The sequence below is a fragment of the Gobius niger genome (genome assembly GCF_951799975.1).
Source record: "Gobius niger genome assembly, chromosome: 7".
Classification (NCBI taxonomy): Eukaryota; Metazoa; Chordata; class Actinopteri; order Gobiiformes; family Gobiidae; genus Gobius; species Gobius niger.
Genome location: NC_136858.1, coordinates 20,218,189 through 20,235,961, shown reverse-complemented (window position 1 = coordinate 20,235,961; position 17,773 = coordinate 20,218,189). Strand labels below are relative to the sequence as shown.

Genomic DNA, 17,773 nt, shown 5'->3' with positions numbered 1-17,773 from the left:
TTAGCATTTGTAAAGTATGCCCATTGCCTCGAGATAGCAAGCCTTCTCAGAGATGTAACACTGCTCTTTGTGGTTGTGGTTAAACTTCATGTTGCTTGAGAACTGGATCAACAGCCCCTCGCCCGCCTCAGTTTGGATTTTCGTCTTGGGCATACTTTTCCCTTTATTCGTGTGCACTGTGCTCATCAAAACATTAACCTGGCTTGGTAATTCGATTATAGAGGAGAGATCAGTGACAGCTGGTTCATTATCAAAATTAAGGACGACTAAAAAGGCCCGACTGAGGCCATCCAGCTCTCTGAGATAGGAGAAGACACTGGCATCTGCGTGTATATGGCAGAACCAACCCCGGTGAAGAGGCATCTCAGACTCACGCAGAATGTTCAGATAGCGATACTGAGCAAGTACAGAGCTCTCATCATTCATCTGGGCCTATAAACACAAAAGGACATTCTTGGTTACAAATAAAACAATAAAGCATGTATTTGTCACCAAAAATATCTGTGTAGTTTGTATACCTCTACATTGACTGTTTTGTAGTCTGGATGTATTGGCAGCCATGTGAGGTTTGTTTGAGGATTGAAACCAGCATTCATGTCATCACTCCACTGCATTGGGGACCTCTGAGGGTCTCGACTCAGGCTCTGTAAAATATATATTATAAGTCAAGTTATACATTATTAAACTCTGTAGTAGAGTATACTGTATAGATACAGTATAAAATACACTTGTTAAAAGTAATCTTCTACACTGAATACTTACCACGTTGTATCTGCCAGCTGGGTCCTGTACCTGATCTTGTGTAATGTTGATATTCTGCATTCCAATCTCCTCTCCATAGTAGGTAGTTACTGTCCCAGGTAAGGATAGCAGCATCATATTAATAGTACGAATAAAAGATGGGCCAGCACTTGTTCCTATGCGCAACCTGTCGTGGTTTCCAACCTAAAAGGGTAAAATCCCGTATATTTTATCATATATATTTTTTCAATTATAATAACTATTCTTTTACAAATACTTTTGTGTGATAGATAAATGAGCATGTGATGTCATATGGCACAGCCTGGGCCCCATCCTGGAGCCAGCCCGGGGGTTAAGGCTCAAATGTGATGGCCGGGCCTTCACCCACAGGGCCCAGCCAGACTCAACCCAAACAGATGGCGTGAGCCTGCCCTCCTGTGGACTTGCTTATAGCCCCCCAGCTCAACCGACACGTGTTTGGAGTTCACCCCAGTAAATGAAAGGGTCGTGTCCCTACGCCTCCGGGTTGGGGACAGGGGTCTCACTGTTGTCTCAGCATAGGGGCCCAACGTCAGTGCAGATTACCCAACCCTGGAAGGGGTACTAGATGGTGCTCTGACTGGGGACTCCATTGTTCTACTGGGGGACTTCAACGCCTACGTGGGCAATGACAGTGTGACCTGGACTGGGGTGATTGAGAGCAATGGCCTCCCTGATCTGAACTTGAGTGGTGTTTTGTTATTGGACTTCTGTGCTAGTTACAGTTTGTTCATAATGAACACCATGCTCGAGCGGCCATAAGTGCACGTGGCAACAGGACAACCTAAAGGATTATCTTATCTTATCTTAAGCCGGAAGTCAACGGAGGGAAATTCGTCCTCTGCATTTAACCCATCCAATGCCACTCGTAAGCGGCAGGGACCCATCTCCATGATGTGGAGCCAGGCTGATGGTCACCTGGCTGGAAGATTCACCCATTGCACATGTTTTTAGTGGTAGGGGAAACCAGAGTACCCGGAGGAAACCTACACAGACACGGGGAGATCAAGCAAACTCCGCACAGAAAGGCCCCGTCCAGGTGGGAATCGAACCCGGGACCTTCAAGCTGTGAAGCAGAGGCACTAACTGCTGCAGACCCAAAGGTATCGTGAGGGTTTATTGGGAACATTTGGCAGAGTCCTCTGTCAGCAGGTCTTTAACTCCCACCTCCGGAAGAGCTTCACCCAGATCCAAAAGAGAGGTTGGAGACATGGAGTCTAAGTGGACCATGTTCTCCTCCATTGTCAGTGCAGCTATTTGTAGCTGTGGCCACAAGGGATCAAACCCCATACCTTACAGCTATAAGTCGGGTCTACTACTAGAACCACTGTCACTCCCAGTTTATCTGCACAAGTTCTGTTTTTGCCTGATGAAGCCAGACTGAAACATGGCCAAAGCCAGATTGATATTACAGAGCAAATAACATTTATGTGAGATAAAAAAATAAAATATAGATTTCATAACAATCAAGCTTACAGCACAAAGTAAGCCCGACTGCACAAACATCTCACAATAACACATTTTGAATGGAATTTTACTCACCACCCAGTTTGCCCATTGTCCATTTGGCATGTTGGACATCCATAGGTCAATGAGATGTTTGGCCCATAGACCACTTGTATTCTGAGGCAAATCCAACAGGTAAAAGTTAAATGGGAAATCCCCTTCTTTAACCAGTGGGGTGCTGTAGTACATCATGGTCTTTTCTATTTCATGGTAATCATACGATTCAGTCACCAGGAACCTAGAAGAAAACAATAGAAAAATGAATTGACACATTGAAACAGTCAAATAATGGGATTAATCCTAGTAATCCTAGTTATCTATGTAAAGATAACCCCAGGCAGCTTTTTTCTGATCTGTACTGTCCTCGGCCTTGCATCCTAAATTGCAAAAGTATAAACTCCATAAAGACATCTTTTTGACTCAAGACCTCTTGTTTTGTTGTTTTAAAAAAAAAATGTATACACTTTCTCACAGCACTCACTAAAGCTCATACCTGTATCTTCCAGGCTCTCGACTGTAGATGTCCATGTCAGCCCTCCACTCTCTCAACAGGTCATGCAAACCCACCTGAGTGGTGGTGTAGTCGTGGTGGAGGTCCCATTCAGTGGTTATTTCCTCCTATGTGGGTAATATGCACACACACTCATAAATATTGAGAGGAGTTATTTGTGGTGTCTTTACTGCAGCTGAAGTGAATGCCAGTCAACCCGCTGCTCTACAAAAGCCACATTTTCACATAATAGCACTATATATATTTAACCTGGCTAACACCAGGCTGCTGTGTGCGCTCGAATTATTTCGAACTGCACAACAGCCTGGGGACCATGGCCAAATCTCCGGTGGATTTGGGAACCAATCACAGAGCGAGTAGGGACGGCAAGACGATGACGCGCTATTCGATATATGGAAGCTTGTAGTTTATTTACGGATCCAACATGACAGCAGCAGACACGATGGTATTTTTTGATCAAGCTTTAGACCTTGTTCTAAATAATTTAGCTCAAAAGTTTACAGCGGGTACGTCATACGTCATCTCATACGATGATATGATTGGCTGGGGCTACGTGCAGACGCATGAGACTTTTTTTTTTTTTTTTTCGTATCGCCCAATAAACGACTATGGACGATCGTAAACCACACCTCTCCTACGAGAAAATGAATTGGTGGTCCCCAGACTAAATATCACTTGTGATTTTAGTCTGGTGTTAGCCAGGCTAATATATATTACCATTTTAGACAGTTGTAGAAACCAATATTAAAACATGTGCCTGTAAATCTTTTACTGACAGAACCATCTCTTGGTGGCCTTGTACAAGTAAATGATGTGCTATTGCCTGTGATTTTGCAGATTAAGATCTGCCCTTTAGCTCAGAGTGAATAAAACTGTCATAAAACAATATAAGATGTTGTTCCAGTGATAACATTGTTAACAAGACTGAACTTTGAGTTCTATGAAGTGTTCTGATAAAATGTTAACAAATACTTTTACATTGTGTCAAACATGAAATACAAGGTAGCAAAAGCTTTATCGGCAGTAGACTATGTTTTTCAGAACATGTTGAACCAGATGAAGACATGCTACATTGTAGTACAATAGTTGACTCACAGGGGGCTTGTCAGGATCCACCTGTGGCTCATCTCTCAAGTGTTCAGCCTCAAAAATGTGCTTCACAGCATCCATCCTAAAGCCATCCACCCCTTTCTCTAGCCAAAAGTGAATTAGATCCTATGGGAAAATGGGAAAACAAAAGCTCAAACCAGGACATAGTAAACAGAACTAGTGTTCACAATAGTGACTGGTATCTGGACTCTTACACTTATCTCTTTTCGAACGTTTGGGTTCCTCAAGTTAAGGTCTGGCTGCTCCTTAAGAAACTGGTGATAGTAGCACTGCCTTCGCACCTCATCATAGCTCCATGATGAGTTTCCAAAAATGCTCACCTAACAGAAAACATACCGAAAGAACAGAGCATTGATCACAGCTAAAGTTCTGGCAAAAGGCCCAGACAACTTACCCAATTATTGGGCTTTGGGTTGGACGTATTACAGTCAGTCCAGACATAGTAATCTCTGTAATGAGGGTCACCTGATCGGCTGAGGTTGAACCAGCGATGCTTGTCACTGGTGTGATTTGGAATAAAGTCCATGATCATCTTCAAATCTTAAAAGTGAAACATGGTGCACATATACATTATTAGATATCTGTAGATTTACAAGGTGTTTTTTGTCACTCACCTCTCTTGTGCATCTCAGCTAGGAGTTCTTCAAAGTCCTGCATTGTTCCAAAGAGAGGATCTATGTCACGAAAGTCTTCCACATCATACCCAAAATCCTTCATTGGGGAACGATAGAAAGGACTGATCCAAACAGATTTAATGTTGAGGTATTCGAAATGATCCAGTTGCTCTAGAATCCCTATAAATTCACAAATTGACAACAAATCGAAAGTATCACTGCTTCTTTTCAGTCTCAAATTCACATTGTCAACTACATTTGTTGGACATTACATTATTTTTATGTGCGGTCTATTATCATCAGTCTTACCCTTAAGGTCGCCAACTCCATCGCCATCAGAGTCCTTGAAGGAGCGTGGGTAAACCTGATAAACTGGGGACATCTGCCACCAGCTGAGGCAGCGCGGAGACAGGGCGATGACAGTGATGGTCAGAGCCACCAGGGCCAGTGTGCAAGCCACGGTGAGCCAGAACAGGATCTCTCTGGGGACTTTGTATCGAGCCTGGGACGAGTACAGCAGCAGTACCTCCTTAGGCATCCCAGCATACGGTTTGATCTGGTTATACTCCTCGGCTGTATCCAACTTCAAAGACATAGAGTCGCACTTCTCTTCAGAGTCAAATTTGGTGATCTGTGCAGTTGGCTCCTCACTCTCATCTTCTTGAAATCCTGCATTTCTGGTGCCTAAATCCATATCAATAGATAATATACAGCCAAGTGTGCGACTCGAACCTACAGCAGAGCGTCTTTGTGAGTGACTGAGTAATCTATCTGCTCTCAGAGGGTCAGAGTTCCCCCTGCGTCACAGGCCCTCCCCATCCCATGCTCAGAGAGCAACTGCCACTTGTGGAATGTGGGAAACTGGAGAGCTGTTAAAGATTAGCCTTTCTAGGATGTTGCTTGTTTCCCCAAAGGTAATCTTTTGTTTAAAGGTTTTGTAAAATGTACATGTTGTTGCAAAGAATACATATGTTGGTTTCATTTAAGCAATGAATTAAAAGCAAGTAGTATTTAAATAATCAGAATACAAATGTACTCGGGTTATGCAAGAGAAATGTGATGAGGGTGATTCTGGTGCTTTGGTAAGCACTTTCCTGATGTTAAGACTCAGGTGTCAGCTTGGCATAAATGTAGTCGATTCATGGAAAAAGTAAGAGCCAAAGGAGGAAAAAGACCAGGGATAAAGTGCCTTGAGTTAAAGTTTTATTCAATCAGAATAATGATAAAGTACAATCTTTTCTAAAACAAACAGATCAAAGGGGCTTTATGTTGTCATTAAATGACTATGAAGGTAGTGCTGCTGTGCCGCTTCTATTCAGTCCATGCAGTGTAAATAAGGATGAATTACATAAAAAAATCCCCCTCCGTTCTTCTGGACCCAGTGTTTGGTATAGCTTAATGATACTGTTGGCCAGTGCTCAGTGCAGTAAAATTACCTTTGATTTAGAATAATGTCAAAATATTGTTTTAGAAAGCATTAAGAAATAGCTATTTAAAATTATACATTACACTGTTGGGAAATAATGACACATTTTAGATCAGCCAACATAGTTTGAGTAACATTATGCAAATGAATCATTCTTGTCAGTTGTTGCCATAGAATATGCACTGTATAATACAGATTTTGCCCCAATTGCAGACGCCACAAAAATCCTATACTGTACACAAAACCATTCTCAAAACATGCATTTACAAAGAACCCACCCAAGACACAAAAATCACCCCCAAAAATATTGCAAATGCAAAATAACTACAAATTCAAGTACCTATTCCTTATATGGCACTGAAGGATGTACCACAAAAACCAGCCAGTGAACTAATTACATTTTCAGTCAATGCAGCAACTTCACAAAAAGCTCAGAAGGGTTCTTGATTTATAATTGATTATTAAATGGTCTAAATATACTTACTTTTATACATTTAATAATTACTTAATGGTTAAACTACCAGTGAATTCAATAAAGGCAAAGCTTATAGGGTAGGATATCAGGCCTTTTCCTGTTTCCTATTAACACTAGTGTAGCATCTTCTAATACTCTGTTTCAAATGTATGTTAAACTTAAGTTATGATACTGTGATACATAAAAACTTTTTTTCATTTAGTCAAAATAATAATCTCACTCCATTATACTTATTCAGAGCTAATAAAGGCCAGTAGTAATACAAACAGGATGTGCATGTATCTGACGAGCGGGAAGAGAGCTGAGGTTTCTAGTCCCTGGTCTTTGGAACATCACTGTGTAAATCTGTGTGTACTTAGTTCTTTCATTTCAAACACACATAAAACCACACAGCACACACACAATAGGCCACTAAGAATACCGTAACAGGGAGTTAGAAATCAAAATATATAGGTCTATTTTGTTTAAAATACCAGCACCCTCTAAAGCTTAAGATAAATGTAAATAACAGCTCATTCTTCTGACGTACAGAAGAAATGAGGACACAAAATGAGTAGTTAGGATTCTTGAGTGGAAGTGTATGAGAATAGATTAGACTCATTTGAGAAGGTAAAGTATTGGTGGTCTACCTTTAGAAGAAACTACTGTGTTGTCCTAAACTCTACAGAATGTGGAAGATTTGATAATTTGTTTTAAAATGGAAGGTTTTGGGTAACATCCTCATAAGGGACAGATGGCGCAACACGTCATGTTCCAAAAGGTGAAAGCCTCCATCTTGACAAGAACAGCTGATGCCACTCAAACTGAGTGTCACCTGGTAATAACTCATGTCGAAGTCAACACCAAGTGCAGTCAACAGTTCAGTCTCTAGTGTCTTCTCTGTGTTCGCCGGTGGCTGGTTAGGTCATATCTGAGTAAAGGATTTTAAATGTTCTCCCTTTATTTGAGCAAGGCACCAAAGGGCAACCGGAGGAGGATACATGTAGGTCAAATTGTGCTTTTCATCTGCTATACTAATACCCTGATTTTCTCTTTAGTTACCCCACATTTTAAAGTAATCACATACACGTTTTTTTATGCTTCACTCTATCATTGAAGATTAAAAAAAAACTGACAGATGCCATCTTGAAAGTGGTCCTATTTTTTGGATTGGCAGTTGTGTGCTGCAGCTACCACTGGTAGTCCATATCAGCTCCCATCTGAAAAACAAAGCACAGAGGAGAGGACAAAAAAGTTAATATCATCAGACACTTTCACTGTAGAGGTCACTTTAACATTCTTCCATGAACTCAGTTGTAGTGAATTTGTCCTTAAAAGCAAACAAATTATTTAGAGACATTAAATGTCAGGTTCTCGTGAGTTGTAATCCCTCCTTGTTGCTAGACACGCACATTTTCCTGGATTTCTGAAGGACTGGACACACAAACAGGCTGCTGTACAGGTGCGTGCACAGAGAACTGTTGGAGACAGCAATGCATGCGTGTCTGTGCGTTGTGGGCTGTAACATACAGGACCAGAAGCATCCACTATTCGTCGTCTCTCAGACCAAATGACACGCACCTTAAACTAAATGGAGATCTACATGCTGGACACTAGACCAGAGCAGGGCGCAGGACTGATGAAGGAGTTACAGGAAAGACATGTGGCGAGGGTGGCCATCAACTGAACATGCCTAAAGAGTATTATGCTCAATGGTTGTCCGTTTCAGATGGGAAAGGAAAAAAGGGAGGGGTTAAACACTTATATATGTTCTCACTTACCAAATGAAACAGGAGGGCTGCGTTAATTAGAGGTTGAACACATAGTTAGACAAAACTATACATCCCTAATTCAAATATTCCATGCTCCTATATTAGACTATGTTGTACTAAATGACTAACTGCAGCCAACAGCATTCCCATGTAAAAACTTTGGTTTTATTTTAGCAACTGACAAAAACATGTGTTGAATAATTACTGTATATAGTATTTACAAAAAAAATTCATAATGGGGTGGGGTGATGGGCTTTAACATGTAACGTACAAAAGGAACAAAAACATGACTGACAAGGTAGTAAAGAAGTCCCGTCTTCATTGTGTAAATGTTTTGAGTGTTGTAAAACAAATCCAGCAACAGCAGCGTAATTGACTCTGAGCAGAACGTTGGAATAAAGCTACTGAAAGCTCCAAACCCCATAGTCATTTCCAGTTTGTTCGAATTGTTGAATTAAAAAGTCTGCACTAAATATTCTTATAGCATCAGTGATGTTCACAGCTTGTTACTAGACCCTCTTTCACGCTTCTGGAGCTCAAAAGCTCAGAAACTTGTTTCCTGAAAGCTTCCTATAGCATGGAACCGGAAATGAGTGCCACACATGCGCCACAGTCCCTTTGAAAGGATTCAAGCACAGTCACAGTACTAACTCCAATGTTGGGTTTCATGATTTAACATTTGAAAAAACAATGTTTTGTCAGCATTTTGCCTGCTTTTAATGGGGTCAAACTGCAGCAAAAATGTTATAGCACATTGCTGATAAGTTGTAAATGGTGTTTAATGTTCTAAAATGAACATGACATAGATATTTGAATGTATAAATAGATGCTTACCCCATCCTCCTCCCTGTATGGGTTCATGCTGTTGTACACCGCTTCAATGACGCTACGTCTATTGAAAAAACATACAGCAAAAATAGAACTTTAGCGTTTGAACATCCATATGGAGGACCGTGGCTGCCAAAACTATAAATATATACATAAATAAATAAATAAATAAATACATTTAAAAAAGATAACATTTGCAAAGAAATGCGTGCAATTATGAGAATAAGTGCATTTATTTCTGTATTTATTTATTTATATATTTATTTATTTCTGTATTTATTTATTTATTTACATATTTATTTATTTTTGTATTTATTTATACATTTATTTCTGTATTTCTCTATTTATTTCTCTATTTCTGTATTTATTTTTGTATTTATTTATTTATTTATATATTTATTTATTTCTGTATTTATTTATTTATTTCTCTATTTATTTATTTATTTTTGTATGTATTTATTTATTTCTCTATTTATTTTTTTATTTCTCTATTTATTTTTTTATTTATGCATTTATTTATTTATTTCTCTATTTATTTATTTATTTCTGTATTTATTTATTTATTTCTGTATTTATTTATTTATTTCTGTATTTATTTCTGTATTTATTTCTGTATTTCTCTTAATGAGATGCAAATCATGGGGTGGGTCGGGATGCCTCTGCTGTAAGCTCATTGGTCAATCTTTTTCCTTGCTCCAGAGCTTGTCCAGCATAGACGGCCATGTTGAGATCACTGTGTTCTCGCTATAGCCATGTCAGAACGGAAAAAAAAAAAAAGCATTCTTCCATATGCAGCAATTGCATTGTGTGTGTGTTTTTTAAACAAATAAGTAAATTATCCTTTGCTCTGGGTCGCTGAACAGCCTCCATTTTGGAGTGGTGAACGGTTGCATGTTGGACCTCAAGCATATCTAGTTGGGGACTGCTGTGCTATGTTCTAATGAGCTGAGAAGACTGGCGGACAGGAGAATCTGTAGTGTTGACTATATTATTTTCCGTTTGGATCAGTTACGTAAAGTCCCGTCGCCAGACGTCAGTCTTAAGGCGGCATTAGTACTACTATATAGTACATATTTTTCGGTATTCGCGTAGCCCTGGCGCACACTGATCATTACATTAAACATAATCAACAGCAAATATGACCAGACCAACTACAGCTGTAACATCAGTCCTCGTGGCGGAAACGTCAGTAGGCCTACATGCGTTTCTCCGAGCTGAGCCTCCTCATCAACACATCCTTCTTGAACTTATGAGTGAGGTCCTTTTCAAAAGCAGCTGAATGAGCTGGGCCTTGCGTCTGTGCAGAATACTGCGCCGATGCAACGAAAACACGTTTCCGAGCGTGGAAAACGACCGGACTCTGGGGCTGTAGAACGAGCGCCTGCACCCCCACACTCCCCTCCACACTCCCCTCCACACTCCCCTCCACACTCCCCCCACACACACCCCCACACTCGCGCCACCGTTTGTACCATGAATATGGCTCGGTCAGTGCTGTGGCCGCGTCCACTTTTCAGTCTCTCTCAGCCTTCACTGAAAGCTCCAGTGTCTGAGTGTAAAACGCACACTTCGAACGCGGGGACTTTTCGGCGGACTTCAGCGCTTTGTAGTAAAACACACACGAGCACCTGTCACTGCCTTTGCCTCTCACGAGCACCGTGGACTCTCAGGGCGGAGGATGATCGTTAATGCTCCTCTATCATATCACCTATATTTTATTTTGTGCCCAGACAACACGGGAGCCGTGCGCAATTGCGCACGAGCGCAGCTTGGAAGGAACCGTGCCAGAGAAAGAGAGAGAGGGATGAAATGCCGCCTCCATGCTAGAGGAGGAAATAGTTAGGTTACTTGTTGTGGAGTTTGGGCTGGTCTCTAATCGGGCAGAAAGCGCGAAAGTAACACTGTGCAAATGAGTGATCTTTGCCCAATTTGTAGTGGTTTGTAGTGGGCACACGCATCTTGACAGCATGGCGCTTCTCAGCGCACGCCTGTAATGTACATGTACGCACTTTGCGCGAGAGCTCGTCGCGTGCGGTGTATTAAACCGATTGAAAGCGCAAAGTAACACTTCGCACATGAGTGATACGTATCTTGGCCCGGTTTGTCGTGGTTATCCGGCAATCCTGCATGTTTTCTAGTGGTTATACCCGTCGCTATGGGCTGGCCCCCCTGACACAGATGTGGTGTTGTAGTAGACTACGTGATACGCAGACATACGCCGTATAACCACGAGAAGGCCTGCAGAACTGCTGTATAACCACTACAAAGTGGGAAAAGATCACTCATTTGCACAGTGTTACTTTCGCGCTTTCTGCCCGATTAGACCAGCCCAAACTCACAACAAGTAACCTAACTATTTCCTCCTCACGGAGAGAGAGGACCGGCGGCATTTAATTCCTCTCTCTCTTTCTCTGGCACGGTTCCCTCCACGGGAATTGCGCACGGCTCCCGTGTTGTCTGGGCACAAAATAAAATATAGCTGATATGATAGAGGGGTATCAACGATCATCCTCCGCCCTGAGAGTCCACGATGCTCGTGAGAGACTTTTGGCAAAGGCAGTGACAGGTGCTCCTGTGTATTTTACTACAAAGCGCTGAAGTCCGCCTCACTCATAAGTTCAAGTCTGAGTAGAAGGATGTGTTGATGAGGAGGCTCAGCTCGGAGAAACGCATGTAGGCCTACTGACGTTTCCGCCACGAGGACTGATGTTACAGCTGTAGTTGGTCTGGTCATATTTGCTGTTGATTATGTTTAATGTAATGATCAGTGTGCGCCAGGGCTACGCGAATACCGAAAAATATGTACTATATAGTAGTACTAATGCCGCCTTAAGACTGACGTCTGGCGACGGGACTTTACGTAACTGATCCAAACGGAAAATAATATAGTCAACACTACAGATTCTCCTGTCCGCCAGTCTTCTCAGCTCATTAGAACATAGCACAGCAGTCCCCAACTAGATATGCTTGAGGTCCAACATGCAACCGTTCACCACTCCAAAATGGAGGCTGTTCAGCGACCCAGAGCAAAGGATAATTTACTTATTTGTTTAAAAAACACACACACAATGCAATTGCTGCATATGGAAGAATGCTTTTTTTTTTTTCCGTTCTGACATGGCTATAGCGAGAACACAGTGATCTCAACATGGCCGTCTATGCTGGACAAGCTCTGGAGCAAGGAAAAAGATTGACCAATGAGCTTACAGCAGAGGCATCCCGACCCACCCCATGATTTGCATCTCATTAAGAGAAATACAGAAATAAATACAGAAATAAATACAGAAATAAATAAATAAATAGAGAAATAAATAAATAAATACAGAAATAAATAAATAAATACAGAAATAAATAAATAAATGCATAAATAAAAAAATAAATAGAGAAATAAAAAAATAAATAGAGAAATAAATAAATACATACAAAAATAAATAAATAAATAGAGAAATAAATAAATAAATACAGAAATAAATAAATATATAAATAAATAAATAAATACAAAAATAAATACAGAAATAGAGAAATAAATAGAGAAATACAGAAATAAATGTATAAATAAATACAAAAATAAATAAATATGTAAATAAATAAATAAATACAGAAATAAATAAATATATAAATAAATAAATACAGAAATAAATGCACTTATTCTCATAATTGCACGCATTTCTTTGCAAATGTTATCTTTTTTAAATTTATTTATTTATTTATTTATGTATATATTTATAGTTTTGGCAGCCACGGTCCTCCATACATCCAATTTTATTTCAACTGTGAATATAAGAACATCATCTAAAGTGAAAACTAGTGTACATGAATAAGTTCAGATGCAGTCGACCACATTAAGACCTACTTGCTGGCGAGGCCACCTCCTGGGGGCAGAGGAGGCATGTTGTGGTCAGCAGAAAGGTTCCTCATCACGGTTGCCAGGTCAGGATAACCGTCCTCTCCCGGCTGGGACATCATCTCTGAAAAACCATTCAAACAAATTTTAAAAAAAGAGGATTGGGAGAACATGTCCAAAAAGTTAAACTTGCAGTGAAGCTGTAGGGTGGCTAAGATTACTCACCCAAGATTAAAGCACTAATAGATTACTAAAGTGTTACTGAGGAGAACAGATCAAAATGAACACTAAACTGTGTAAACCATTTGACTGGTTTATAAAACGAGATGCTCTTATTATAGATACAATCATGTCATAAGGAGAAAACGTTCCTGTTTTAATGTGATGCCTTCAGTGTTTAAACATGATAGCTTTCTTGTACTGATAAAAAAGTATGTACTGTGTTCCCCATGGTATCCAACACACACAGGACACAAAGCCACTACAGCTTTGTATGCATACTGGCACATTACACTATTTACAAGACCAGACCTGGTAACAGGATGGCAACAGTCAGTAGATGATGAGCACTGTCAGGCTTTTTCTGTGTTACTTCATACCAACTCACTTGCTTACACAAACCACTATGACTTTAGTTTGTGCTGCGAGTCAGGCTTACATCCCGGCGTCAACTAAAGACAGTACACTCAATTTATTCACTCTTGGTGTATGTTATTGGTTGACTGCAAGACACTCGTGACTTGAAACAAAATTGAACTGGATAAGACCGTAGCCAAATTTGAGAGTGGCACAAAGCCAGTTTGATGTTCAGCCAGAGCATTGTTACGTTACATTTCAAAATCTGCAATTGAAGCAAACTTGTAAAAAATTAGGTCCATTTTTAGGTGACTTTTAGGAGAAAGTTGCCGTGGTTTCAGTAGATGTTATAATACGGACAAGATTAAGTCATTGGAAACATTTGAATATTTAAGAGAGATTTGCTGGACATCTCAAAATCATATTGTGGTGACAATAAAAGAGTGGATTCTTCTGTGCTGAGTGTATTTAACCACTATTACCTTCAACTTGTGATTCAAGATATTTATTGAGCTCAGCATCCTTTCGCACAGCTTCTTCTGATACTTTTGGGGCATTTGGCAAACACACCAACACCACACTCATATTGTCTCGACTTCCCTAAGGCAAACAAAACAAAATGTATCATTTAAACTAGTATATCAACAGACCAGAGAGACAATGTGTACATACCATGTGAAGGCAAGTATCCACCACTTCATTGCACACTTTTTCCAGATCACTGGACACTTCAAGTCTGGATTTTACAAAAACACACAGGTCCTCATTGGACATAACATCCCAGATGCCATCACACGCCAAGATGACAAACTGATCCAATTCTGGGGCCCGCATCATTTCAAATACCTCTGGTTCAGGGCTAACCAGCTGCTCCGTGGGGCCCTTCCCGTCCACATTCTTGTAGTCATAGTCCCCCAGTGCTCTGGAAACTGCCAAAGAGCCATTCACCCTCTGGATCATCACTGTGCCGCCCGCGTTCTGGATGCGCTCTTTTTCTCGCGGGTTGCCGGGCTTGTGGTCAAGTGTTGAAAAGCACACATTAGAGTTACGATAAAGAACAGCACGTGAATCCCCACAGTTTATAAAGAAAAAATGATCTGTTGAAATGAGGATGCCCACAGCTGTGGAGCCGCTACGGTCCATACCATTTCGCAGATCAGAAAAGCTCCTCATGTGATCATCAATCTTCAAAAAGCCTGTCCGGATACCAGCTTTTACAGCCTCTATCAAGGGGGGCTCCATTGCTGCAGGTTCGCTGCCAGAACTCTCACCCTGCTGGCCAAAGCTTGCACTGATGATGTGCTCCAGTAGATGCTTGGAGCAATAGTTAGCCACTCTGGAGCCAGCATGGCCGTCATAAACAGCAAAAAAAGACCAGTCTTTCATCCCATGGGCAGGAAGTCCCAAAACAGCTGTATGAGCATCCTCCATCTCCACACGCCAGCCCTGCATTGAACTGAGCCCGTACCGCAGGCCGTTGCCCTCCCCATGATTGTTGTGCTTATGTGTCTTGGGCTTGTCCAGGAATGCACCCATGGCTCTGACTCCAGAGACCTACACCCTGTGAGAGACAGAGAGACACTTGTTGACTTTTTCTTTCATAAACATAATTTACTGAACAAAAAGAGCAAAAACATGGTACACATACACAATACAACCTAAAAATAAACCCCAGCACCCCATCCAAACTTCATAACAGTCATAATTTGGTATATACACACAAAAAAATGTACATGTTTTTAAGCAAATTCAAGATGGTAAGGCTGGGCGATTATGGAAAAATAAAATAAAAATCCCTCACATTGATTGATTTTTGATTTCATTTGACTCCATTCCATTTTACAAAATAAAAACAAAATACACAGACATGGGAGACTACAAATACATTCTTTTCACTCAACTCAAACTAATAATGAATTATTTTAACTCCACGAACTTTTAATTACCATACAAAAGTCAAGATGATACTCCAGACCAAAGTCCAAACCAGTTGCTTTACTGCCATAAAATTGGTTGTAGACCTAAATGAATAAAAAGCCCCATGGCCACGACGATAGCAAATGATACAAGTTGAAACTTCACAGCAAAAGTTCAATTCACTGCACAGCAAAACAAATGAGTCACGTGGGAGCCATTTGTTGATTTCCCATTCAATTCCCCTTGTAACATTTAACTCTTAGTTTAAGTGTGTAACCAAGCGTGAGCTCAGCTGACTATATCATGTTTTCTCCACATGAGGACTCATCACAAAATCAATTTCCTGTGCCCAGCACTATTTGGACAGACAGCTTAAGCAACTAAGATTGTACTTAAACAAGACTTGTGTCCACTGTGAAAAAGGTGAAAAAGTATATATGGCTCACAATTACCCACAAATCAATACACAACACACACACCACTTCGCTTGCTCCACGCTGTAGAGCTGACCAGCCAGGCCCAGCCAGGCCCAGCTTACTGTATGAGCACTGTACTTTTTGGTTTTGTCAAAGTTAACAGAGCACAGAAGACTACTGTGTCACAACTCGATATGAGTCATTTACAAATTAAGGACCAACCTCTCATTCAGTAGTTTTAGAAGAGAATGAAGCATAGCCACGCTAAAAGGAATTGCAGACAGGAACGACGCAACATAAAGCAGACTATTCCATCATTACTAGCCCTACTTCTGGATTTCACTTTAAGATTTCGACAGGAACACGTGATGAAGCACGATAGATAGATAGATAGATAGATAGATAGATAGATAGATAGATAGATAGATAGATAGGCAGTGCATCTGTATCTTTATAATTCATTATCATCTTGAAAATGTTTAAAACAGCAGCTTTATCACATGTGGATGTTAATTTATGCTAATCAACAACAATCATGTAATGAGTAATGACTTGGTTACTGAAACAAATCAATGAGAAATAATTAAGTTAAGTTATACTTTATTAATCTCTGTAGAGAAATTTGTTCGCTGCATTTGACCCATCCTCAGTGTCGCTGGACGACCTGTAGGAGCAGTGAGCTGCCAGCATGGGCTGGCGCTCGGGGACCCATCTCCATGATGTGGAGTCAGGTTGGTGGTCAGAAACACCTGGCTGGAGGATTAACCTAAAAACATGCAAACACACAGAAAGGCCCCATCCATGTGGGAATCGAACCCGGGACCTCCGAGCTGTGAGGCACGAGCGCTAATCACTGCCTCACCTGCTGTCAAATGAAATGAGAGCCTTCCTTATGAAGTGTGCTTGCGTTCTTAGGGCACTGTGCTCCAATAAAATGAATAAAGGGACATTGCTATGTAAGTTGCACAGCTGTAGGAGCATTATATGCCTGATCTATAGCTTCAATCTATATAGTTCAGGAGCTTGTATACAAGCTACTGAACTAACTACACGTGTGGCACCTGTTGCAAATAATGACAGATGACTGTCTTTTCAATTACAATGCGTCGCAGTTCACCTTGAAGATCACTGAAATCAAATTGCAATCTTATATTCAACGTAAGTTCCATTAATATGCTCATACGAACTAGCGGGTTGCTTTCAATGTGCAGAGTATGAATATGCGGTAATGAAATAAAACAACAAAACCTTTGGTACAAACTGACTTAGGAAAAATAATTCTCCACAACCAAAGGTAAACAATTACACGTGTAACCTGGTCAGCTGCATAAACTTGATGAAGTACGGTCATAAGCTGCCGAGGTCGTGAAGTTAGCTATTAATTATCAAATCAATGTACTTACGTTACTTGAACACTTTTTCTGCACTTCTTTAATGGCTCCAGCGAGCTCGTAGCTATTTCAACTGAGGAAGATTGAATGTTGTCAAAAGACTTGGTAATCGGTAATGTTATCCACTTTAGTTCCACGGCCTTTGCTAGTGAGCTAGCATTATTAAGCTAGCATTTCACACAAATAGTTCTCCTTTCCCTACACTGGAATAAAGCTTTAATGTACATGTTTCATACTTAAACCCCATGACCTTCATATACTTAGCCTTTACCCGGTGTCTTGTACATACAATAAAACGGTTGTTGAAGGAGGAATACGTGTGATTTTCACACCTAACCTAGCTAATTTAGCTAAAGCTAAATGTATGAGGCAGATGACGTTCTTTTTTTGAACACCCAGCTGGTAGGCGGGATGTTTCCCTTAATGTGCTCTGTGATAGGTCAGAAGCTTCCACAGCCTCAGGAGTGATTGGTTGGTTCGAGGGTCACTCAAGATGATGTTACGTACTACTAGAGCGTGTATGTTTAGGGCATGGCTGTATATGGAGGACCGTGGCTGCCAAAATTATATATTATATATATATATATATATATATATATATATATATATATATATAATGCATGCATTT

General features: G+C 40.6%; 2 protein-coding genes across 4 annotated transcripts; both read right to left on the bottom strand.

Annotated features, from left to right (window-relative positions):
• slc3a1 (solute carrier family 3 member 1) lies at nt 1–5,131 on the bottom strand (the record flags this gene model as incomplete). Its single annotated transcript, XM_079559608.1, has 10 exons — nt 4,831–5,131; nt 4,522–4,701; nt 4,302–4,447; nt 4,102–4,227; nt 3,893–4,012; nt 2,780–2,904; nt 2,323–2,524; nt 763–945; nt 519–644; nt 1–432 (listed from the first exon to the last, which is right to left on the bottom strand). The coding sequence occupies exons 1-10, from the start codon at nt 5,114–5,116 to the stop codon at nt 1–3; spliced, it is 1,926 nt and encodes a 641-aa protein (XP_079415734.1). The 5' UTR covers nt 5,117–5,131.
• A 580-nt stretch (nt 5,132–5,711) lies between these two features.
• Nucleotides 5,712–17,518, bottom strand: ppm1ba (protein phosphatase, Mg2+/Mn2+ dependent, 1Ba). Of its 3 annotated transcripts, XM_079559458.1 has the most exons (7): nt 17,158–17,518; nt 14,094–14,982; nt 13,904–14,021; nt 12,855–12,969; nt 9,008–9,065; nt 8,183–8,199; nt 5,712–7,621 (listed from the first exon to the last, which is right to left on the bottom strand). In XM_079559458.1, coding segments are annotated over exons 2-7 (1,173 nt in total). In that variant the 5' UTR covers nt 14,958–14,982; nt 17,158–17,518; the 3' UTR covers nt 5,712–7,620. The 3 variants fall into 3 exon arrangements, with proteins under 3 accessions (XP_079415584.1, XP_079415583.1, XP_079415582.1); XM_079559457.1 differs by lacking the exon at nt 8,183–8,199 and having other exon boundaries at nt 17,061–17,518; XM_079559456.1 differs by lacking the exon at nt 8,183–8,199.
• Between the last annotated feature and the right edge of the window lie 255 nt (nt 17,519–17,773).

Bases quoted from the DNA above. Each gene is read 5' to 3' on its own strand.
- ppm1ba (XM_079559457.1), bottom strand. From the start codon at position 14,957: ATGGGTGCATTCCTGGACAAGCCCAAGACACATAAGCACAACAATCAT. The intron at 14,022-14,093 runs GTATGTACACAT...TGTTTGCCTTAG, and splicing joins TGGATACTTGCCTTCACATG to GGAAGTCGAGACAATATGAG. The intron at 9,066-12,854 runs GTAGGTCTTAAT...TTTTTTCAATAG, and splicing joins GGAGGTGGCCTCGCCAGCAA to ACGTAGCGTCATTGAAGCGG.